The 26679-nt window shown below is 39.3% G+C and overlaps 1 protein-coding gene across 1 annotated transcript in view; it reads left to right on the forward strand.

Annotated features, from left to right (window-relative positions):
• Positions 1–26679, forward strand: part of LOC124159691 — a 377132-nt gene that overhangs the window by 345208 nt on the left and 5245 nt on the right. The window contains exons 3-8 of the mRNA XM_046535601.1: positions 6696–6827; positions 8125–8411; positions 18589–19007; positions 20458–20906; positions 21724–22117; positions 23752–24081. Of these exons, the coding sequence (XP_046391557.1) occupies positions 6696–6827; positions 8125–8411; positions 18589–19007; positions 20458–20906; positions 21724–22117; positions 23752–24014 (1944 nt within the window). The 3' untranslated portion in view covers positions 24015–24081. The remainder of the gene's footprint in view (positions 1–6695; positions 6828–8124; positions 8412–18588; positions 19008–20457; positions 20907–21723; positions 22118–23751; positions 24082–26679) is intronic.

Genomic DNA, 26679 nt, shown 5'->3' on the forward strand with positions numbered 1-26679 from the left:
CAATACCCCCCGTCTTCGTGTGTGTTCTCTTTTTTTCTCTGTTCCGGGGGAAGTAAACCACAGGAAGGCCAAGGGAGTTCACCTCGGGAGGCTTATCAGCTCCGAATGACGACTTACTCCTCTGTATTTTTTTCATTTTACTCTGATGCCGTCAACGATTAGCCTCTCCCGTGGTGCGAAGTTTCCTTTGCTTTACTTTTGGCCATCATTCAGGGTAACGATACAGCCCATGCAACTTGATACGACCCCTACACAGTAAGTTCAATTGATTCAGGCGTTACAGTGTGGAAGTTCAACATATTTTTAAAAAATTAATTTTCACTTTTCCACAATAATTTAATTCATACGACGCGCTTGAGCTCATGGAACAATCATATGGCAAAAGACATAGATGATGGCTCCGTGAGACGAAACGCGTCGCACGAATTTAATTATTGTGGAAAAGGGGAAATTCATTTTATTTCCATAGCTGCACAGTAGTTCACAAAATAATGCCTTAAAACTCCACTAGGAGGAATTTAAGCTGATTAGCGAGGTGAGAAATCATTCGGCCAGATTATGAACTGCGACCAAATTGGTACGATTGGCCCGGAAATATTTTGGGGTTGAGCGGACTGGACACAAAGTCGACCACGGAAATCTTTCTGGTTTTGGGCCGCAGAGAAGGGCCCGGAACTTTTACGGGCCAACTACGGGCTTCGCTTAAGAGGTTAATTATGTAAAATATCAGAGAAAATACACTAAGTAATTGTTAAACGATAGTAATCATAGCCTCTTTTGTTCTTATACCTTCAATGTAGCGGTGAGAGATAATGCTACGCGGCTTGGGTACATGCGGATTTGCCGGTAATCGAATGTGTTTGATGAATAATATTATTTATATCGGAAGGAAATAAATCCCTTCCTATAAATAAATATAAGATCCTCATTAAAGAACGAATCATTTTCATAAGCATCATCATTACTGGTGAACAATCCTAAGATTGGTTTGATGTTGCTCTCGACTCAACTCTCCTATCAGCTAATGAAATATATCTTTGATATTTCATTCAAAAACAGTACAAAATAAGACCTCCATACGTCTTACAGCTTGCTTACACAATAATTGAGAATGACTTCAACGATACTCCATTGAGTAATCATAAATAACTATGGTTATATATTGTTTTCAAGTATTCAAATATACTGTTCAGCGCTAAAGCCCCTGAAAACATTGTTACCCTCATTTAGTAAATAGGCTAACACAATTAGGTCTTATCCAGTGCGTTTGAGGCCCACTCACATTAAATCCATTAAGTATAACGGATTTATTCCAGAAATGATATTTTCTATTAAAAAACAGTAGTAGGTTCTTAAAGATCATCGAAATTCATTTTACACCGTTTTCCGATCATTGATACGCCATTGAGTAAAGTTAAATAACTGAAATTTCTCTGTGGTTTCTTCCAAGCATATGTAATAAATTTTTAGGGTTCAAACTGGTACTAAAACTAATTTCACTCGTTTTTAAAATGAATATTCATCCAGGTTCCTGAATAATTGCCTTTATATCTTGAATTGAAAAAAAAATCACCTACTGGGTATAAAACTCGTTCACATCATAATGTGTAGTCCACCAGTTTTTACCAATAGCCTACATCCATACCCCCTCGCGCTAATGAACCAATCCGACGCCCATGTTTGTCTTTTTTTTCTCTGGACGGCCAGAGTTAAACCGCAGGAAGACCAGGGATTCCACCTTGAAAGGTTTATCAGCTCCAAATGATGACTTATGTTCCCCCACGTAATCTCTTCCCCAACACGTATGGAGAGAAGGGGCAAGTAGTGGTCTAATCTCCTTAGCTACTCTAAACCTAATAGCTCAGAGGAGAGAATTTGTGGATAGCCTGAAAAGGAATTAACAGAATAAAAAGGAATAGACCTAAGCTAAGATCGATGTTCAAACTTATAAAACAGTCTAGCATCCATATTTTCGATACTAGTAGACTTATTAGGCGCGTTTTTGAAGGCCATTAGTAATTAAAGCAGTAGTAAATGTTATCCCCCGAGTAATAAGTACTCCCTTCCAACCTGAGAAATTATTTAGTTTCAAATGATAAAAGACAAATTCAAGGAAACATGAATATTTCAAAAAGTGTTAGCTATTATAACTTTTTAAAATGCATTCTAATTTACCGCATTTTATTAAAAATTAACAAATACTGCATCACTAGTCAAATCATTTATGCTGATTTTCAATCATCGCTTACCGGGAGAGCTGTAACGCCATGCAAATAAAAGATACATTTAGTAAATAAGATTAACCTTGAACAATTTACCTAATCTTTTTCTCTAGAGAATGATTTAACCCAATTAATCCACCAAGATTTTCACAGAAACAACAGAATCAAAAACTTGAGTATCTCATTAATTTCCATGAATTTTGGAAAAAGTTTCCTTAAAAAGGAATTTGAATGACCAATTCAGAATGAATGGAAAAAATCCAAAGAGGCTTCAGATTTTTCATGGACCAATCAAAACAGCCAGATTGACGTAAATTAATCCTTTCGAAATTTCTGGTCTGTTAAGATAACTGCCATTTATGTTCTATGCAGGGTACCCAACCAATCAGAACAGATATATTCATGCGTAATGTCCGGTTTTTCAGGGAAATTTTACAAAATTCCAGGTTAATTTTACGTGATTATGCAATGGATAAGAATTTATAATAAAATGACTTCAATGCTTTTAAATAATATTACATTTATTTACAAGGATTAGGTTAGTTAGCACTCATTTTATTTACAATTTTGATTTATTCTATGTAGGCCAAGACGCTGCTTCTACCTCTTAAGCAGATGTTGACGTCGACTCGCATTCCATTCTTCGTGTTTTTCAGTCTGACTCGAGTCGAGAGTGCAAAACATTTCCATTCTATTGTTTTGTCCGACATTCCATGCGACTTTAAAAATTCTACTATCATACTGCACTTAAAATTACGACCAATACCTGTATTTTAGGCCAGAAAATCTGTAATGAACGGGCAAAATTTTATGTGAAATGAATTTGAAATTAAATATTTTGTAATTTCCAGTTGGAGCAAGCATTCATGGATAATTAATGCATAATTCCTGGGGATAAAAACTCACGCACGGTTTTTCCGGTCGATGGATACCTTATCTATGACTTATATGAAGAGGTTTTTCCCTGTAAACTTTAGGAGAGGAATTCTGACAAAACATTGGAACTATGAAAGCTGAAGAAACATAAATATTAAACAAATACCACGGCATATTAAGTAATATTTTCGCTCAAATTTCATTTTATAAGAAACAATCAAATTTTTACCTTTTCATTTAAAATTGCAATTGTAAATGAATTGAGAGCGCTAATTAAAATAAAATTATACGAAAAATCCAATATACGGGTGAATTGGAATATGTTCCTAGTGACTGCCTAAAAATCTGTAAAATGCCAGCTCAGCCAGTTTGTAGAGAGGATAAATGGATTAACATTTCTTTGATGTAAACCACGGGTTCATCGGCTGAAAATGAAAAGGAACGTCGCACATATCCCAATTTTTTGACCACACAAGTCAGCCAGATAGACTGAGTAAACAGGTGATTCTTTTTATTTATTGTTCTGCCGAACGCGCGTATTTGACGAGTGGCTGCAGAGCTTAAAAAATCCTACGCAATCCATTAAGTGCGCTCAAACAACGAGATGCTGTGATCCTTTTTCCTCTTGCTTGTGAGCGGAATTTGCACGAGTTGCATTCCCCTTCGCATCCCTTTGAAGTTTAACCGGCGATTCTCAACATTCGAGAGAGAGAGAGATCCAAAAACGAAAGAGCACCTCTATGCCTCAAATCTTTCCCAGATCTAAACTCTATGGGAATCTAAGTAATTAATGGCACGCATGAATCGGCAATTTAAGATCAAAAATAAAATGTTTACTTAGATATCGCGAGATATTTGCTCGTATTAAACTGCATTTTAGTATCAGTATCCAAATACTATAAAAGCCACTACCGGCCACTACTGACTGATTCATACAAATGTTTGGGGTGAAGACGAGATACGACAAAAAGTCATAAAATCGACCCCCTTTCAATGCGCCTGAATCTCCAGCGAAAATTTTCGAAACACTAAAAATTCCACTTAAAATATTCTATCTAGTACAGTGTTGCCAACTGCCTCTACTTTTTGGGGGCATTTGGGGTTCAAATATACATGTATTTTTCAAATATGTTATTTTTCGAATCTAGACCACGTGAAACATCGAGAAAACAAATTTTCAGAACGATCAGAGCACTTTTAAATTTTACAAAATCATGCATTTCCATACTTCAATTTTTCAATTCCATTAATTATTATCTCAACAACGGAGATACGGTGTTGCGTTATATAGGGTTAATCAAAAATTGTAAGAACTGGGAGAGTGACCAGAAAAAGCTGCAGACCAATTCTGGGGATCCTGGGAGCTTCAGAGCCTCCCTAGCGAGCGTAAGCTAATATTAACAAGAAATTTGATGAGCCACAGCAACGTTTAACCCTAAAAATGGGTTACGTAAATTGTCACCAATTATAATCTTCAAATATGTAATACCTACTATTTACGACAAACAACTATTCGGTATTGGAAAGACTTCTAAAATAATAATCACAAAGAAAAGGGCATTACCCAAATTTTGATATGCTCCCGTTCAATATTGATTTCAATTCGTTATGTATAGGATTACAACTCGTCTTAGAGTTTAATGATATACTAAGAATTTAGCAATACATATTATTAAAAATATTATACTACCCCAAGAAAGCGGTGGAATAAGGTAATAGTTGTTCATAACGTGTATTTTACGACAAAATTCATCAGGTTTGTTTTATGAGTGAAGCACAAGTTCAACATCATTTTCTACTTTTTCTACATACTCCACTATTTACGTTATTCACCCTGATTTTAGGAAGAATAATGAATAATTGATTAGTTGACCAAAAGAGGAAATAACCACCGTCAAATTCGGAATTATAACGACATTTTTAAAACTGTTTCTAACTTGCAATAATATCGCACAAACAAACGATAAAATGCGATCTGAAAAGAAAATAAATGCAAACGAGCCCAAAACAAGAGTGATGGTGCTTATAAAATACATTCGAGACAGTAGAGAGCTTAAGCTTTAATAATGAAACTGATTTCCGTGGACGGAAAGGAAGTAACAATGCAATAAATGCCCTTGGCTTATCGTGAAAGAGAAGTTATAGAATTTCAATACTTTTAATTTCCAATATTCCGATAAAGTTTTAGCTTTATTGTTCATCATAGATGGTAGGACGTGGAGAAAACGGCGAATATTTAGTATTGAGCTGAACCTGTTGCTTCGTAAAAATTATTTTCACTCGCCATTTCGTAGTGAAAGACCAGCAATTCTACCATCCGTTTACCAAACGCTATATGGCGGAGTATTACGGACATCCATTACGGCACCTTAACCAAGAGAGCGCTACACTGGTGGCCGATTTTGTGGAATTTTACAGTAGGTTCTGATTCTGGCCGAATCGTTCCGAATAATTCACTCTAAATTCAATTCCAAATCCAATTTGAGGTAATTAGGGATAAGTCTTTTGATGACAATAAATACACAATAATGACAATAAATACACAAAAACTCCATCAACTTCACAAAAATTATATACAGCTACAACTTGTTTATTCGTCATCATTAACTTCGCCATGTTAGTTTAATTTTCACTTGGAGTGAATTTACCATCATCCACATGCAAGTCATACATTTGAAGCTATGTTTATGGATTTGAATGAATTATTAGACATACACGAGAATCAACTATGACGGGCATCGAAATATCTTATTTAAAATCACTGGCTAAAAGAAGAAATAAAAAATATGTACTATAAGATTAAACGTGAGGTAGCAAAATCAGTATAAGAACCAGTTTTTATCCATTAAATAAAAGGGTCACATTCCTAGTCAGGTTAGGGACCGTACGGATATGGTTAGCCTTTGGATGACTAAAACCTAAGCGAGACTGAATCTTCATATACGTATGATGACATTACTTGAAACATTCTATTTCTTCCCTCCGTACTTTCACAGGGTAGACCGGTTTTGAAATTCGTTCTATAATTAAAATATAAAAAGAGATCACCACGTGATTCAAATTTCCCACACTTAAATACCCAGAATTGGTAGCGTCTATAATTACAATCATTAATCACAGCAAAAAATGCAATTTATGCATCCCCAAACGAAACAGGAAAAACACAAGCGGCCAAAACATGACATCGCTCTAACGGCTATTAAGGCATGTTTACACGGTTCATTAACACCTACGGGTTAATGTCTGAATGTAAGAACGCGAGAATAAACGCCAAAATGCACCACCCAACTTGTGCGAATGCATGCACAGAAAATAGAACCTGTTCTAACTTGGTTCATACATTCGTACATGTTCCGTTCCGGTCCACAAAAATCATTCATTCAAACATACATTAACTCGCACATGTTAATGTATCGTGTAAACAGGCCTTTAGAAAAGACAGCATTACTTTGCTTATATGATATGCATGCTCGCACCTTTCCTACGAGTTCATGGATACATGATATCTCTTTCCATCCATTTGCTCGCCAACCTGAATAGACTTAAGTAATAACGTAGCCCAATTTTTTTCTTTCCATATCTTCGCGATGGTGACAGCCTTGGCACGGCCTGAGGACAATGCTCAACCTGGTGGTGCTTAGCAGCGTGGCGTTCTTCGTCGGAGCGGGGTCTTTGGAGGCCGACCCAGCCAATTGGGCGCATAGCTTCCTACCGGCCGGACTCTCAGGGGTAAAACGTCACCTTCAAAAACCACCCCCAAAGTCGTACACTCAGTTCGACAAAGCCCTTTCCACCGCAAACTGAATATTATTTTTTCTCATACAAGGACGAGAATCATTCCCGCCATGCCTGTTTTATTTTTCCCCAACTTCCTTGCAAGCTACTTCTAACTTACTCATTATGAATCATTCAGGATGTACAAGAAGTAGACACCTTTCAGAGATCTCCCATTTGAATGAAACATAAGGAGTTGAAATGGGCAGAAAATTTTTAAATATTAAGAGGACGCATCACCCACAATCGACCGCCTGCTTTGTATCTTGTTTCCTAATGTATTAATTCTTTGATAAGCTTCCCAAGCAGCAGACAACATATATCGGGTAACTAAATAAGGTTGACATATCCAAAGTACGTCGTTATTACACGATGGTTATTTTGACAACGATACGTAGGTATCATATTGATGTAAGTTGTAATATTCATGATGTTAAACAAAATTGTTTTTGGTGCTGGATATTAGACAGATATCCATGCGACATTTATTAGATTAACATGTATATTGCACGAATGTCATTTGCTAAAAGCGACAATGTTGTCTTGATGCTGTTTGGGATATTGATTGCTGCTTAGGTTTCGCCATGAAATCACCAGGGTATACATATTTTCCCATAAAAAATCTCGCGTATCTATAATTTGAGAATTCACTTTTTATCTCAAGAAAATGAATCTCTCCCTCTCAATAGATCATATTTTGCCTTGATTTTATGGATTACTCACTTCAGACCTACGCCACCATTTTGAAGTTTTCTGGATATTCACAATAGACTCTTTTCAGCAATCTCGCGTAGGTATCCCATGTATGGAAAATCTCAAGTTAGAGAAAATGCAGGTACTGAGGCAAAGTTTTCAAATTTAAGTTAAAAGTAATTACTGAAAAGTATCTGCACCATATAATCTTAAATTTTCAAATTGAAAACCGAATTTTATACAAGTAATACAGGACAACAAGAAAAAGTAAAACTGGTCGAGAAGAAGTGATGAATTCCCTTAACGTTAAGTTACAAATTATAACATGTAATGTCTATTTCAAATATGAAAGAATCAGTATGGTTCAGCACTATATGAAATTCTAAGTGACACCTATAATTTTTGACGCGCAGAAAAGCATCTCCAGAGGACCTTCAAGAAATTTTCCTATTTTTCAATACATTTCCCAGAAAATTCAGATTGCGAGGCTTATTTTTTTAACGAAAATCAGTAGAACATAATTTACTTCAATAATTAAAGTTACTCTACTTTCCCACAGCTGGTATCGGGGTCGGCCATGAGCACCCTGGCCTTCGTGGGCCTGCACTCGGTGGTAGCGGAGGGTCGCCGGGAGCGGGCCCTGCACCTGGCTCGCACCTCCTCCAAGGGCAGCGTCAGGTCATCGGCGAGAGGGCAGCACCCTTCGGCTTACCACCACCGCCACACCACCGGCAGCTTCTTCCCCAACACGACGAGCGTGGCGCTCGCGTCGCTCACGTCACTGGCGCTCGCCTTCGCGTCTTACTTCGCGGTCGCGACCACGCTCACCATGATGGTGCAATTCAGGTGAGAAACCCTGGAGGGAAACATCCCATGTGACTAGAGTTCATTTCAAACATCTTAAGCCTGAATCACACGATCATTTTCTTTCGTCGTGAAAAGTGATCACTAGAGCGATCGCTATTCGCGACCAGAAAAGTGATCGTTCAAGTGATCATTTTTCTGAATCACACGGTCCCTCCCGCCGTCGCCTTTCGCATTACTTCCGATATCACAGCTCGTTGTCATAGGACCCACATCACGAAAATATATAGCGTGTTTGTTTGTCTTTGTCGTTCAAACGATTCTCAAACGTTGCGCTGCAATCGCTCCATACGGGAATGGGTTCGGATTGGCTGATATGGGGTTTTAGTGACGGTTTCAGCGACCAGTCGAGTGATGAAAAAAGTGATGGGAATCCTCATCATTAGAGTGATCGCGAAAAATAATTGTCGGCGACGATCATTTGCGAGTGATCACTCTAGTGATCGCGATATTGATCACTCGGAAATGACGGATAAAATGATCGTGTGTTTCAGGCTTTAGGCCCAAGTTTTTGATGGTGAGGGTGGAGGGCACGTGATATCCTGAAAAAACAACCACAGGACGATAGGCGGAGCCTGGCGTCCGGGAAATTCGGTCGCTTTCAGACACTGGCGCAGTGAGGGGGGAGTTTTGTGGGATAACCCCCCCCCCCCCCCCCCCCCCAGAGCTCAGAGAAATTTTTAAGTTTAATCCATTTTACTTATTTAGATCAGTATTACTTATGGAATAGTGTTAGGATTTACAAAATATCCCTCAGAAAGCCGTAAAACTCGCCATTTTGAACCATTATTCTTCAAATTTTTCTGGAGGAGGGCCCCCACAACTCCTTCTTACCCTGGTGGGTATGCAATACCCCCACACCTCTAAGTATCAGTTGCGCCTAAAACCCCCCCTGGCCTTAATTCCTAGCTGCGCCCCTGCTTTCAGACCTCCATAGCGTATCTTTGTGAGTTAGTTGGCTGTGTTGCCAAGTGGGAAGAAGGTTTTTGAGACAGTCTTTCGTTTCCATTCACTGACAAGTCTTCTGAGAAATCATGGCAACGCCCACCTCTCTCTCTCATCATCCCACATCCCTAGTGCCACAGGTGCCAGTGGCGTAGCCAGAGGAGATCCGGGGGGTTCGGACACCCCCGAAATATAAAAACACAATTATTTTCCTTCATAAAAGAAAAAATATAGAAAAATCATGAATTTACAAAATGTTTCTTCAACAAATAAAGTTTTTTCGATTATGAATAGTATTAAAATTAATTTAAAACTCCCTACTTAGTACCCTGCTTTTCAAAAATTTCCCCCTGGTTTTGGACCTCCTGCAGCGAAGTCGCTCGAAACATTCCGAGCTAGCACGACTGAGCCAGTCGGAAAGATCTTTGAAAGAGTTCATAGGTAAAATGAACCCTCTAAAATTTACCCTTATTTACAAGATCTGTACATGAAGGTGAGCCGCAGTGAAAGGAAGCCCGCTCAATTTCTACTGAACAAAAGGCCCGCTTATCAAGTTTTCATAACTGAAACCTAAATTGGTTACTTAGAGACTATTCAAATATATTCCTCTGTGAAACATCAAACCACGATTGTAAAAAGTATATACTTATGACTTAGAATATTTTCTGCGGCACATATCGACAGTAGATATCCTGTGATAAATGCTTTCAATGTCCCCCAAAAATAATCCCATAGTTTCCTCGTAATCAATTCGTCGAGGGAGAGAAGAGAATAAAAATCTACTAAACGGTCACCGTGATGCACTTGACTATGAGGTGAGAAACCAGGGAGAAATAGGTCAAGCAATTCGTACCTCTACATTCCTGTAACTTGTCAAGCTTTGATCGTTTACGGCTAAATGCGGTACTACATTCATCTTGTTTGTACACTATAATACGAGTTATCACGATATAAAATGCAGGCATCCTGATTTATACAGTGCTTTTGTGCTGATGACTTATCGGTGCATGTATATCTTGGTTTGCGTCGCCATCTGTTCCCTTGGCGCCTATTCTCCCACACCCCATTTCCCAGCCCCCGAATTTTTCTTTCCCCCACCAAAACTGAGACAATATATACTGTTAATTTGACGTTGTTTGATGCCTTGATAATGAAGGTAAACCGTTGAAATATGGGTCAGAAAATTTATAAACTGAAGCGTTGGATCAATACTAGATAAGTATTTATCTTTCTTTTACCATCAAGTTGGTATCTTTACGAAGTTAGATATTACCTGCGGTACGTATAGAAAATGGGTATCTGTTGCCCAATCACTATTTCCTACTTCTTTTATATTTCTAACCTTGCGAAGAAATAGGATTACTTTCTATTTTTGATCTCACCGAAAAGCAATGATTGGTTTCGCTCGATTGTTACGTCATTTTCCCAGACTCCCTCACTTTCCAGGTTTACTAGAAGAGTGGCCGCACGGGATTGATCATCATATGAAATTCCTCGAACCATTTATTTTGAAAATAATACCATTTTAACCCAAAACAGCTCTATTTTGTGAAGAATATAACCATTTCCGATAGATAATCCATCTTCTACTTATAAGGAAACCGCTAATAACACTAAGCCCAACGAGATATTTTTAAACCAATCTAAGTGATGGAAGGTTTCAGTGTGAAATACCCTGGATTAATGTATTGATGCAGATAAAAGTTACGACTGCTACAAAGAAAAAATATGCTTCTAGTAACCAGTTCGGACGTCATATTTCAAAGGTTGATAACCTCTTCCACGGAAAATACGAGTACCTACCTAAAAAAAATGCATCTTTCCTTTCTCGGAGGACTCCTTACTTTTAATTTTTCTCTTTTGTGAACGGATAATTACGGCGTCGAGAATTTCTCGGAATTTACAAAGAATAATACTTTCAATCCGGAAAATTGTTATTATTTTTTTATAGCCGTAAGATTAGCTTTCCCCCGTCAATAGGGGCACCGCTACAATTCCTTTTTTTCAAAAGTTACCTTTCCTCATAAAAATAAGTAAATTAATTTCTACTCGCAAATAATTACAAAGCAAATTCATTATAGCGACGAACAGGATGGAGTCCGAACGATTACTCTCAACTAAATTTCAGCAAAGTAAAAATTAGAATACATTCCTTCTAGGAAACGTTAAAATGCCATGACAAAGTTTCTCACCCAAAATAAATTTTCTTTTTTCTCGGAATTTCTCAACCAATCATAACTCACAATCACCCATCAAATAGCACTGTCAAAGACGTACCTATAAATTCTTTTTTGCTCACAAATGATTGAAAATCAAAATAATTATTGAAACGAGCAGGATGACTATGACAATACGCCAATGATATATGCGCAATTAACTTTTGTCTTTTACGTGAACTTTAGTTATAATGTAGCGCAGTAAATTGGATTATTTACGTGGACACGGAACAATGCTCTCAAAATAAATGATTCTCGCAAAAATGACTTTCTAGCCTTAGTTCTCACCATATGATTCGCTTTAAGTGGAAACATTCTAATAGATAAAGGCACCTCAAATTTTGATGAAAATTGATATTGCTCTTTGCCCCATAAACTAAAATTAAATCTAAACTAAATCTAAAAATCTAAACTAAAAAAAATCGCTTGGAATATGTGGCAAAAATTGGAAAAAATAGATTAATAAAGCATACTCTCAAATGGCGGTTATTTGCGAGGACGTAACTTTTGCCACCACATTTTTCGAGAAGGAATTCACAGTTGTATGAGGGCTAATTTTTCTATTACGTTTCTCGAAAATGCCGGCAATGAACCAAACTATTGTTTCAATAGTTTTCTTGTTTAAGCAATTTACAGTTAAACAATAAAAATTAAATGTGTTATTTAAAAAAATTAGCATTTTTCACTCAAGGTGTATTTTCAATTTTGATATTTTTACGCACAATACGAACTTAGGTGTTTTTAAATAAAGCATCAAAATTGATATGGATACGAATACCCGTTTGGGTACGGAGACTCCATATTTTCCTTGTTTTTTTCCTAAATTTTCGAATTTCTACATCAACGATAATACATTAATTGGACGGTCTGAAGTAATTACAGTAATTCCAATCACAGACTAGTAATATATGCCTACTGGAAGTTTTCTCCGAGGCACCGCGCAGCAGAAAATAGTAAATTTTCAAAAATATCAACTATCCAATTATGCATCCACTTCTCGCATTTTTAGATTTACTCTCCCCGGGTCAATCAAAGTTGAGAAATCCAAAATATAAATTGTGTACGAATATCTAGGCGTAAATTTTTAAATTCATTATATCACTTCCCCACTCGTCCGGAATTACAAATTCGTTCTTTGACTGCAGCTAACCTTTCGTGCGAGAATGCCACAGCCCCAGGAGTGAGATTGCATGCTCTCATTTGTGATTAATGGGAACGATCTGAAAAAGAAGGTAACTCCCGCGTTACAGCCAACACATCTGGCTCCCGTAAAGTTCACCTTCTCGAGTCATACCATGTAATTTTTCCAAGCACAGAAATCGGATAGAAGTTCGACCGTTTTTTCTTCGTTGCAAAAAGGCAAAACATTTAGTGACGGGAAATAATGACGCCCAAGGTGAAATCTATCATTATTATTATTATTACAGTATTCTACCGATTAAGGTAGGTTTCCATGGAGTGCTAAATAAGTATTCTGGAATCCCTATCCTTCACGCACTGCCCTCTTCAATTCTCTGTAACGCCTACTCCCTTTTATTATATCTAAAAATCCTATTCTCTTCCTTCCTCTCCCTTGTTTACCTAACATTCTACCCCCTAACACAGTTTTCAACATCCCCTCCCCACTAAGTACCCCCTTCATCCATGCCTTCTGTCTCTTCAGCATCTCATCTAAAAGCTGCCTCTTCTTATCCACCATGTCCAGCACTTCGCCGTTCCTCCTCTCCGTCCACTTCACCTTCTCCGTTCTTCGCCACACCCACATCTCGAATGCCTCCAGTCTTCTCTCGTCCTCCTTCCTAAGAGTCCACGTTTCCCCATCGTAGAGAGATATACTCTATATCAAACTCTTCACTAACCTCTTCATTAAACTCTTACATAACGATCCTCTCAGAAGCTCCTTCCTGTTCATGAACTCCTTTGCTAGGGCGATTCTCTTCCGGATGTCCTTACTACTGTATCTACAGTAATATGCCTCCAGCATTGTTTTTTACCACTTAATATTCAGCAATAAATATCTCATGAGGATGAAAAGCATCACCTCCATATTTCAATACGAGTGCGTGGATGGACATATTTTTATCGATGGCATCAATCCAAAAACAGTCAATTCCAATAACAACGTATAGAATTCTATGCTTTCGAATTTTTTCCTCGGTTTCCGCTGCAATAACAGTATAGAAAAAAACAGTGGTTGCGAATTTCAATAGCCTCCGGTAAGGACATTATTTTAAAAAGTCTTAGCGAAATGAAAATAATTATTAATAGGAATATAGGAAGAAATACGTGCTGAATCAAGGAGTAAACAAAAAACATTTCGTCTTAAGGAGGTTGAATAGCGATTGCACAGCCCAATGCCGATTCTTTCAAAACATGCATTCATATTTGAAACAAATATTTGCCTCTTTACATAGAGTCAAGGAGATACGTCCAGGAACCGAAGAGCAGTAGATTCCGATTTGTTGGAATACACAGGAAACCGGAGCATTTAACCTCAATCTAGCGGTTCCCCATTTATCCGAAGTATACTGAACGTATGCATACGAAGATTTTAAATTTAAGTTAGGGAAATTAGTAAGTAATGAGGCTTTATTCATAATTCATCGAACGGTATCACGACTTAAGAGAAGTGATAAGAGAATGAAATGCCCATATTGAGGATTAATGTCAAACAATAAAGGGGGAATGCACCAAAATGGTTGGGTAAATGATGGCTTATCTTGCCGCTTTTCCTACTCCACCCATGTAGGACCGGTTTAAACGGCTTTTCTGTCCCAATAAACTGGAGAAAACTCAGGGTAATTTTTCATTAGGACTCTACTCTTGCCCCAAAAAAGCGGCTTCCCGAGTGGTCCAAATAACCGGAATCTACTTATATGTCATTCTAAGAACATTTTTAAATGCGCTCCTTCAACTGTATTCATCGATTGATACTACAATAAATATACTATTCGTGCCATATTATCGAGGAACTCCATAAGAAAACGAGCAATAGTATACTGTTCTAACGTTTATACTTGTCTAACCTTAACAAAATGATTCACACATGCAATAATGTATGCCATTTTGACAAAAACTGATACAATGCTCATTATACCTTGAGAATCATAATTAAAATAAAGTATAACTTCACAGGGTTATTTATCGGGTAATTAGTATATTAATGCAGTAAATAAAGTCAAATCACGTCAAAAATATCGGTCAGATAAAATGAATTGATAATGTGTTAACTTAAAAAGAATAAGGATAAAATAACATACAAGCACCTCCTTGCACATGCACCTCCATCTATGAATATCCGCTATGATGGTGAAACCTTTTTATAGGCATTTTCAAAAATTATTTGTTTAGGATCAATCAGTCACGAACTTAATCTCCTTTAAAGTCAAAATATGGGAACACAAAATGCAGAAAATTCAATGCATGTAGGGTATTTATTAACCAATATTTTTGCACGTACATTGATTACACAATGATACAGATAACAACGGATTTTCACTTCAGTAACTGCATATACCCACTAATAACTCATAAAATAAGTGAGATGGAGCGTGTTTCATTTTAACATGATTGCTACGCTGTGACGCACATCATATCAGTTATCGTGAAAAATATATTTACATTATAGTGTTTTTAAATTTCGCCCCATAGACTGCCATCGTCATGATAGCCTTTTTAAATACATTTTTTTGACAATTTGGGAGGAAAAACCAGTTTCTTAACATTATTTAGAAGAGGACAACGAAAAGGATGCCGTTTGGAATTTTGACAAAACAGCTTTTAAAAAAGTACCGGAATTTCCATTTTTCAATGCATATCCCCAAACTTTCAGCGTAGAAAGTCCAATTTTGACATCAATAGGTAAAAGACAATAAAAAGGATACATTGCAGAATTTTCATGAAATGGAATGCCCTTCAACGAACCTCTTTCAAGGTAGGGGCTCTCTGCTGGAAACCCAACGTATACGTTGACCGCCTTGAATTATTCACGGAGAAAACGTGACGTGCTCGAGTTCATACTTCAAAGGAACTCAAGAGCTAGAACAGAGGGATGATATATATCATCAAGGCCATTTAACGGATTGATAGCAAAGCTGCTGAAAAGGCCACAGCATGAGGCTGGCAGTCAACGCTTGTGAAAGGTCAAGGGTGTTGAAAAGGCCATGAAGGAGAAAAGGAGGCAGAGGTATTTAGTGACGGGAACTAGTTGGCATATGCAAGAAAATAACACTGCATTTTCGTGAGCACAAATATAGTGGCCATTTCTTTACTTAATCAGCAAAACACCACCAAAACAAATAAATTGGGAACATGTTCATTAAGTAATCAGCTGTATAATGTGAGGCATTTCAGGACGCTCAGTGAGACATTCCTCAATTATCGCCGTTCAGGGAATTAACACAAATCATTCTTCATTTCTAACCCCATTTTTAACATTTCACATCAATGCCGCTTTTGCTTCTCGAGAAAAAACTTCAAAATAAAGGATAACTTCATGCTATATGCCTTAAATATGACTGGCGACAGCAATTTTGGTCAATTTATCTTCAAATCCTACGAGATACTGGATATTTCTTCGGATAGGGACTTTCCGCCATTTACGACCACATAAAGTAGCTCCGTTAAACAAGGGTGATCGTTTCAAAATCGGTTGCAAAGTCAACAGCACACTATGCATTGCAACGCGCTAAGAACATAATTTCCACTCACAGAGGAAATAGATGAACCTGCGCAGATACCGTCTGCATAGCAGACAAAACCGGGAGACAACATTCCGAGCCTAACATCCGTTTAACGATTGCAAATGAAAACAGCTAGCAAAGTAAATGTTAATACATGGATTAGACAAAAATCCCCATTATTTTCCCTCCCCGTGAGTATTACATTTAAGGGACTTCGATTTTCTGATCGAGATAAAAAAAAAAACGAAAACTAACGCCATTATCGTGGTAAGTCATTTTCATCCAATTCATCACGTGATCTAGGTTTTTGCCATTTCAATTCAAATCACTGAAGCCGATTCGCGCTCTTTCATAACTTTCTCTGCGCATTATCTCGCCGAGTGATTATTACTCGGTTGGCTCAGTCTATGAATACAGCAGTAGGCAGTGGGGTATCGCTCGCAACATACGAATCCGAAAACCTTCGCACTGCAACACGGTGAAGCAGGTCGTTCGGTTGAGTTCTATGTTTTATTTGACGACTTCAGGTGTGAAAAATGAAATAAAAAATATTTTTTTAAACTCGCTCTTTCAAAAGCTGCATAAAATGCACTGAAAAGTAAAAAAATAAGCTTTTCATCACTCGAAAAAATAAAGCGCGGGTGCTGATTAGGTTTACTAGAAATGTGCACAGAAGAGCCTGATATGTGAGTAAGGTTTGGCACGCCAAACACGTTGATTTCTAAACCTACTCAGTAACAACGTTTTATTGTACGAATGATGAAAAGGTTTTTTACACTTTTTAGCGCAATTCATATTGTTGTTGGAAAAAGCGTGTTTCATTAAAACCTTTTTTATTTAATTTTCATTTTTTACTCTTTAGTTGTGAATCATGATTACGATTACACCAGTGCTGTTCTGTTGAGAGCTGCTAAAGAAATTTCTGCTAAAAATATAACTAACGCCATTTATTGAGAAATTTTAAGACTATTTCTCCATATGGAACTTTAGTTAATTAACTAGAGCACAGTGGAACAAAATTTCAAAAGTATGCCATTCAATATCACAGTAATAATATATTCAATCCAGATATATTCAATATCATCTGTTGCGAGCAAGTGCGCAAAATTTCAAATCGATCCTACATCGGGAAGTCTGTTGGAAATCAATTAAAAGATTCCATTAACGAAAGGTAAACAGACGAAGCAAGTTATGAAAAAGCATCCAAAAAAGTAATTAAGTTGTTAACATAAACATCACTAAATAAATACTAGAAAATTTATTATATGGCACGAAATATGAATTGCTGAACTCCATCACTAAGTGACCTCATATCGTAAAAAGTCGCCACAGTGATTTTTTTAAACCTCCTCTGCTAACTAAAAAAACAGCACTTGAACGATCGAAATATGTAATTCGAGATATGAGATGATTCGAAAATTTAGCCATTCTGTAGATGCGCAAGACTAAATTGTGGAACTATCTCGTAAGGCCACAATAATCCTAAATTTAAATATAAAAAAGAGCCGTCATAATATTGGATAAAAATATGAGTTCCACAAGAAACAAGAAAAGATGGCCCCACCCATGAACCACCAAGTCTTCAATATGATTTTGCAATAACAACGTGTATGCTTTCAACCACAGTCTCTTGAATAGGGTCGATCATGATATATTACATGAGGCCAATAGTAGCGCCAATAGGCCTAAAACACCATAACTTGATAGGGAGCATGGGAGCAGCTAGGAATTAAGGCTTGGGGGTTTAGGTGCCATTATAATACCGGGGTGTGTGGGGGTATGGAATACCCACCAGGATAAACGAAAGGGCGAAATTAATAAATTGCGGAATTTTAAGAAAAACGGTTCAAAATGGTGAGTTTTACGGCTTTCCGATGGATATTTTATTAATCCTTACACTATTCTATTAGTAAAATCAATCCAATTAAGTAAAATGGATTAAATTTAAAATTTCCCTGAGCTATGGAGGGGGGGGGGTTTATCCACCAAAATCCCCCTCCTCGCTGCGCCACTGATAGGGAGATGATACATCCGAACACCAAATAGAATAGGAAGTATAAAAATTAAATTATGATACTATATGCAGTATTCATTACTGTAATACTTGACTACTTAAACAGATCGAAATTCCAATAATTTTCTGCAACACATAATACGTTAAGCAAGCTTTTCACACGATATAAATCAATATTTTCTGCTTTATTCTTTTTCATTTTGAAGTGCAAAGTTCAAAACCAACAAACTCTTACGGTTGAGCGTAAAATATCAGAGTTAAATCCGCACGCCAACATTACTCTCTCCTTTGGGGTGGTGCAGGTCCCTGTCGGCCGGCACGCCGCTGGTGCAGGCGTTCGAGGTTCGGGACGTGGACTGGGCGCGGCTAGTGATGGCGTCGCTGGGCATCGCGGCGCTGGCCCTCTCGCTGGTGGAGGCGTCCCCGCCGCTGCACCGCGCCGCCGTGGCGCTCTCGGCGCCCGACGGCCTGCTGCCGCGGCGCCTGGCCCGCCAGAACCCGCGCACCGCCACACCCGCCCTCGCCATCCTCGCCTCGGGCCTGCTCGCCGCCCTCCTAGCCTGCCTCGCCACCCCGCTCGCGCTCCTGCGCCTCGCGTCAGCCGCGCCGCTCCTCGCCCACGCCCTCGCCGCGCTCGACCTCATCCGGCGCCGATACCTGCCTCCGACGCCACAGCCCGGCACCCGCGAGGAGGGGGAGGAGGAGCCGCAGCCCAGGGAGGGTGAGTAATGCTAAATTTGCATTTTCATGACTAGATTAACTTTGTTTTCTTTTTGGTAGTTTTTGTTTGTGAGTTATCTTTTGTTAGCTGCATTGTTTGTTAGTATTTTATTCGGTTGGTATAATTTTCTCGAGATTCCCACCGGATTATCCTCGGTCATCTATCAGTTTCTTCTAAATCATCAACCTATTATATAATCAATAACATCACTCATTTATGACAAACCTAATCAGTACCCCCGCTTTATTCAACCGAGTGATAAATTGCTTATATTTTTTCTTTTTATTGCATCTCATTCTGTTCCTGGAAAAAGCGTGATTTTTTATCTTTTTTAGTTCATTTTTCATGGCTGCAGTACTCAAATAACAGCTAGAACTCAAACGAACGACCTGCTTCACTGTGTTGCAGTGCAAAGGAGACGGATTTGTATGTTGCGAGCGCTGTCAAACATTTTGCCTCGGCAATAAGTTTGTCTTTTTTTTTTTATCCTTTACATTAACAGGCAGTAGAGCTAAGATTTTTCTTCGACTTCAAATGTGACTTTATTGTGTCAAACTAAAACAGCAGCAAGAGCTCATACTCATTTTTCTCAAAAACTAACACGCCAAGATTCCTTAAAGGGAGAGTTAGTTTCAAGTACCGAGGTAACCGAGGACATCGCTACATTGGTTCGGCAAGGTTCTGGGGCCGTATTCTGTATTTCGTCGGCACCGCACCGATCGGTTTCCCTTTCAAGCCCACCGACTGAACATCATTCCGTACCGACAACGGTTTCCGTACCGACGACGGCACTTTCCGCGATTCTGTAAGGTCGTCGGTTTCAAACCAGTCGGTACGGTTCCCCCTCCTTCCCCGGGAAGAGGTTATATTCTAAGTAAGTCGCAGCACCGAAACACTATCATGATTCACACAACTTTTTTCAGTTAACCTGCTTACTACCTTAAAATTATTTGTTTTAACACATTATTGAATGTATTTTAAAGGTTGACTAACGCCAAACATGGGAAATAAAAAATACCAATAAATTTTTGTGATTTCACAAAGCATAATATAACATAATTATTTTCTTGAATTATTGAGGGGGCTCCGCCCCCCCAAACGAACCTTTGAGGGGTCTCGGGCCCCCTCAGGCCCCATGGAGTCGGCGCCACTGCGTTAATGAATAACTGACTTCCCGAGCATTTAGGAGCAGACCAATTGATCTAGAAATCTAATGCCATCAAATCTGACCTCATTTCATCGTAACTAAAACTACAGCAAGTAATAAAAACCGCCTCGCCAAGCACATTGGCCTTGATAATGGCAGTAATCTGATGAAATACGGTTTGGTTAACAAAACATCTCGTAGAATGCTATAATTCTTTTTATGAATGAGACTGCTGTCACACATCCACACAAGTTTTCATTCGAAACCTAAATATCTGTACAATAGGGTCAATTTTCCCCATAGCACGAAATCGCCGGCGCCCTGCCTCCCGCCCCCATTCAACCGCCCAGGAGACGAGGACCACAGTGAAGACGCTAAAGGACGGGCTGGCCTTCCTGAGGAAAGAGTCTAGCCAGGGCGACAGGGCGGCATACCAGAGCCTGCCAACTTCCGAGGAGATGGCCGAGGCGGTAGCGGCTGAGGCGTCGCCGGCATCCACGCCTCCGGGGGGTCAGGAGGCGGCGTCGCCCGCCCACGACGAGGAACCGCTGCTCAGCTCAGCACACGACAGCGACCCAATCGAGGCGGGATGCATGGCCTCGAGCAGCGAGGACGGCTGTGGGCCGGCCGAGGGCGCCGGCGGGGGCGGTGGGGGAGCGGCCGAGGGCTGCGAATCCGGCCTCTCGGGGTACGAGTCAGACAGCAACACGGACATCGACGCCATCGTGGCCGAGTACAAGGAGAGGCTGAAGGTGCGTATGGCTCTCCACAGGGAGCAAGCATATGTTATGCCATTTCTACAATCGATTTAAGACAGATGCCGTACGATAACAAGTCAATATCAAGTAGCAGCAGATCCAGGATAAGGACAAGGGATGTTAGGGGGCTCTCTTCTCCTGTATATATTCGAAAACTGAACAAAATTACCGATTTGAATAGTGAAAATTTTTAAATGGATACCCAAGAGCCCCCATCCTATCCTATCTCTGAATCTGCTACTGATGTCAAGGAGCACACAGTAATGGTTTTGAAGTTTTTGGATCGCAAATACTCCATACTGTTCTTTAAATGCCCCAGATGGGATCCATTTCGGAGTATGAATTTCTTGTGTCCCAAAAAAATTTAATTTAACTTCATAAGGAGCGCAAACATTTATTTTCCCCTTCTTAAACGCTTAGCACCTCAACATTGAGTGATTTAAAATAGAAAATTATATTTTCACCACTATATGCACACTGGAAGCAATGCATGCGTTCAGGTGTGAAAGATGGGAGAACGCAGGGCAGTTCCTGGTGATTGTGGATATAGGTGTGACTGGGCCTGATACCAATGGCCACTGCTACCTCAGCAGTCACTTCCCATCACCCACATCGACTACAGCTGCCATTCGGTCATTTGCATTGAAAAATTCATGCTGGCTATGCCCGACCTTTATTCTTTTCGCATTAAATGCTTGTCGGCTGTAGCCTACAATTGGTGCAAAAGGGTTAAGATTTGTTTAAAAATTTAATATAGATAAATATTTGTATCCTTTGAAATTCATACTTAGCCACTTGTGATTTTGCACAGGTAGCGACGCTGGATGGGGGCATGGGCAAATCTGGTGAGTCTACGCCAGGCGATGGACAAGCAGCAGAACCCACAGAGGCCACAGGGAGGCGGGTGACCATGGCACTGTGCGGCCTCCTCGCCTGCTCCCTGGCTGCAGGGGGCTCCGTCCTTCTACTGGCATCGGGTGCGGGTGCATCAGCAGTGGCGTTGGCCGCAGCGGCATCCTTTGTGGCCTTCCTACTGCTTGCTCTGGTGGCCAGGCAGCCCCAGGGCCATGGGGAGCGGCCGCCTGGCTCCTTCCGCATGCCACTGGTGCCGTGGCTGCCAGGGGTGTCACTATGCCTGCACGTGGCTCTGCTCCTCCAAGTCCTTGTGTCCGCCTGGATGCCCTTCCTTGCATGGACTCTCATTGGTAAATCCTATGCATCACTACCATAAGCATGATTAGGATTTTTTCATGTGGGTTCCAAGAGTGCTTATTAACTAGTGCCACCACCAATACATAGGCGGATCCAGGGAGGGGGCACAGGGGCACGTGCCCCCCCCCCCCCCAGGCCCTTGAAAATATGCAAGATTATTAATACGGTCCCATTATCATTGCGTTTGTTTTGTATTACGAGATATCCTTGTGCCCCCCCCTGAACAAAATCCAGGATACGGCCTTGCTTGTGCCCCCCCCCCAGAAAGAATTCCTGGATCCACCCCTGCACCAATAAAGTTAATCTCTCATATGAATGATTATGAAACAATTGTCCTCGTGAATAAAAAATGTAATGTTCTTCAAATAAGTGTCCTGTTAGCTTTGAGATTCCCGTGAAGAGCATTAGACAGCTCCAGAATAGATGATAGAGTGGACACTTAATTAGGAAGGCAATCAAAGTTGCAAAATGTAAAAAAATCTCCACAAGGACATGCTGACTGGAGGAAAAAGACATTATATGAAAAATCCAGAGCGCAATTATGAAATGAACCCAAAACCTAATATGTGATAGATATCAGATGAAATGCAACAAATCAATTTTTGACCAGATGATAGCTCCAGAATGGGAGGAGAATTATTGTCTGGAAACCAATAATGTTCACCAGCAATCCAAAAAGTGGAATGGATCAGTCAACTTTGTCCTGTGAATCTTCTGCAATTCAACTTGCCCTGAGAAAACAATTTTTGATAAATCACATCAAGGGTATGATGGTTTACTACCCACTATTAACACATTGTAGTCTACTTCTTATCTTTGGGTTTTAGACTTAAATTTACATTTTATAATGGATTGATTGTATTTTTAAAGCTACTTATTCACACTCTGTTAGTGGTGTATGTCTTTCATATCTGACACCAGATTTTCTGTGTATAACTTTGTTGTAAAGTTACTCATGGAGATTTCCAACAGTTAATTGCATCAGCTTATCTTCGTGAACACTGCCATATGTTGAGAAAATAATTGAGGGACAATGTTCACTTTAGGCATGATGGCGAGTTAGGGTCTCCAAGACCCATACCACTCAGGAAGAAAAATGTAAAAGTTTAAATATTTTCTAAATGTCCATTTATAAGTTACCCCTAAATTTTCTTATTGGAAAGGGAAGTGACATGCGTCTTGATTATAAAATAAAAGTTTGGACAAATTCTGAGAAGAAGTATATTAGAAAAATTAATACACAATATTTTAAATATTTAAATATAGCAATAATTAGAAAGGGCATTGCATGAATTTTTTACACATTCAGTTGCTTGCGCAGTCAGAGATAATTTGGTAGTGAAATAGAAGAAATTACATGATTCTCGGCACGTTTTATGGCAAAAATGCAAATTTTAAAAAATGTGTATAAAACACGCAAGAATTTTTCTTTGAAAATGTCTAGGGATACTTAGTTTGAAGTGGTTATAGACCCATATAGATATTTTCAATGAAATCTCAGTACCTAAGGGACAAACATTAGCTGAATTGAGGTGGAATGACCTAAATTTACTTGGTTATTTTGAACCACTACTCTAACCGGAACATTTTCTGAACCCATTTCTGCTCAAACCCCATCATCCTCAAGGTGGCTGCCTGTACTACTGGAAGAGGGGTCGTCAGAGACACTCATCACCGGCAGTTCCACCTGGCTGGGGATCAAGGAGGTTTCATGGAGGGGACCCTCAGTCACACCACAGCCTGCCCCACCGTCGTGCTCGGGAGCAGGTGCGCCTCAGGCCGCCACCACGGCACTCCGTGGTGTCATCGCTCATTCCAAGTCACCGCCGTGCCCCTGATGAGACCATTCGCCGCCTCACACAGGTCGACACCATCCTCATCACGAGATGACGCTGACGGGGCGTGCGGCGATGACGACCGCCCTTGCTGGTGCTCCTGGGGCACCAGTCAATACTAGGTGAGCCATCCATGAGAGCATGATACAAACCCCTAAATGTAAATACCCAAGTAAGCACACGAACAATACTAAGTCTACAGCAGGACCATGAGCGATTGTTGATGTACTCCCTCCAACCACAACCACAATCACACAAACGATCCGCATTAGTCCGAGGAAACTCATTTTCAGCGTGCAAAGTACTGTAACTATGTGTTATTTTTAGAAGCAAAACCACTGACTCAGGGTGACCCATGATCAGAATTTAATTTACGTACACAATTTTACTTTTACAGAAATTTTATCAATGCAGTCGAATAGATCAATGCCCATGATACATACCCCGTGACCATTAACCCTTCACCATAAAACTCAAATCATCCTAACCACAACCTCCTAGAACCAGAATAACATAATCAATTTCTGCAAACCTCAAGAGTGATAGCTCCGGCGATAGATTTTCAGGGACCCAAAGAGTGATTGCTCGACCCATCATTTTATGAATCATTCCAGCCATCCCTTTTATCATCGCTAATTCTATCACTTTCCTCATAACTGAACTTCCTACCACATTCCTGGAGGATCATAGCCAAACTTACTACAGAATACACGTTGCACAGTATCAACATATTCAGTCTTTGTAAACAGTAAAACACAAAAATCTTTATTTTCAATAATCGCCCTCTTTGCCACTGGTGCTTTCCAAGGAATGGCAGCAGAAACAACAGATGCATATGCACATTTTTGCCGTCAAACAAATGTTGATTGGTATATCATTTTGAAAAAAATTTGATGCATTATTTTGAAACACCCAGCATTTTAGGCAGGGGAGGAGGAGAGAGGACCGGGCCAGACTACGGAACTTCCCCTAAAAAAGAGCAAAATAAATGAAAAACAAAGTCCCAAGTTACAAATGAGTTTCATGAATCTTGCTCAAGAGCATGGCCCCCGACATGTAATGATACTCTGTCATGTACATTAGCATTAGCATATGTATTCTTAAACATAAGATGCCATGGAATCTCCTTATTTGAAATGAGTTCACTTAGCCTTACAAAATCTTGGACCCCCCCAACTACTATCGATTGATACCATCATTTTAAAACATTGCTAAGCACTATTGGCTGAATACCCCCAAAAGAGGAAGAGGCAAACCAGAAGTGTGGGAATCATTTACCTGAATTCGAAATATTCCTGTAAGTATTAATATTCCTGAAAATGTGTTCAGGATTGCCTCTCACCCCCAAGGTTATGCTCTTTATTGGGGCCAAACCAATGTTTAGAGTCACTGATTATAGTCTCCTTAGGGTTGAATAAAAGGGAAGGGGCAGAGGGCCCTAACACCCATCCCAAAAATCTATACATGCCACTGTTTAAACGCATACAGAACTCCCCCAAAATACATTCATGCCTTCACCATGCATCTTCTCTTAATTTCCACACCCAAGTTTCAAATCCCTGAATATCAACCCATTCTTCATATTAGAGTCTTTAAGTCCAAAACTATATGTACTCACATTCTCTAAACATAAATATCGTACCTTTTCGAAACAAGTTTCTTTCATACAGTGCCTTACCAGGTTTGAGATAGTTTTGTATCCTGCCATAAGGTACCTACATTTTCAGTTATATGCCATTTTGGTTTGGGTCATGGTAAAAATATGCAATCTGAAAACTGTTGGATTTGGCACAACAGCGCTTCTTCATATTGGATCACATCCCTGATTGCAATCACTTTCAATTTTGATAAAGGAAAGGCATGTCTATTTGTAACATTTAACCAAAAACGATTGTTTATGTACATGGCTAAAATTGAAAAAGTTGTTGTAAACAATGTTAACCTTTGTTAACCTCCTTAGGACTGGCTCAGTTTAAAATGGATTAATATAGCTAAGAGTTCCCGTACAATGGATATTTCACCATTTTTATTTCATTATTAAATGATACTATGGCAACTCATTGTTACTCTTTAATCTCGTGAGATACACTTTCATGAGCTGGGGCAAGATCATATGCATTTTGACAAGAGATAAAGTCTCACCCATAAAATGTTAAGCATTTTAAAAGAAACTACTGGTTGCAAATCAAGGAGGCTCTGAATGCATCAAGAAAGTAGTAAATGATTATTAGCAAAAAGGAGGACTTACTTTCCTTACCATTTTAGTGCTTCCCTCTTTAACCTGGTTAACCCATAATAATGACAGTGATTTCCTTGACTAATTTGAACAAATTCAAACACAATGTTATAAAAATTTTCATTACGAATGCTTAGAGGCAATTTATTTTATTTTCACTTCCTATATTTTTGTTATCGATAAAACCTTCACCTGATGTTGTTGTCTCTCCCGCGCAACAAGGGAACAATACTGAATTTCAATACATATTTTTTTTAAACAACCTGCAAGAAGATTGGCTCCTGTCATTCTTCACACATAGCCCTTGGGCTGAAAGATTTGCCGGCTGGGATTTAAAGGGTTAAAACCCATAATATTACATACATACACACTGACAAGATAGTCAATCCAATTTACTAAGACACTGTTTTAAAGTTGATATATGGCTTTTATTAACAATTACATAAGACACCTTATCCTTAGCTTGATAACGGTTGAACAACAC

The sequence above is a fragment of the Ischnura elegans genome, chromosome 5 (genome assembly GCF_921293095.1).
Source record: "Ischnura elegans chromosome 5, ioIscEleg1.1, whole genome shotgun sequence".
NCBI lineage: Eukaryota > Metazoa > Arthropoda > Insecta > Odonata > Coenagrionidae > Ischnura > Ischnura elegans.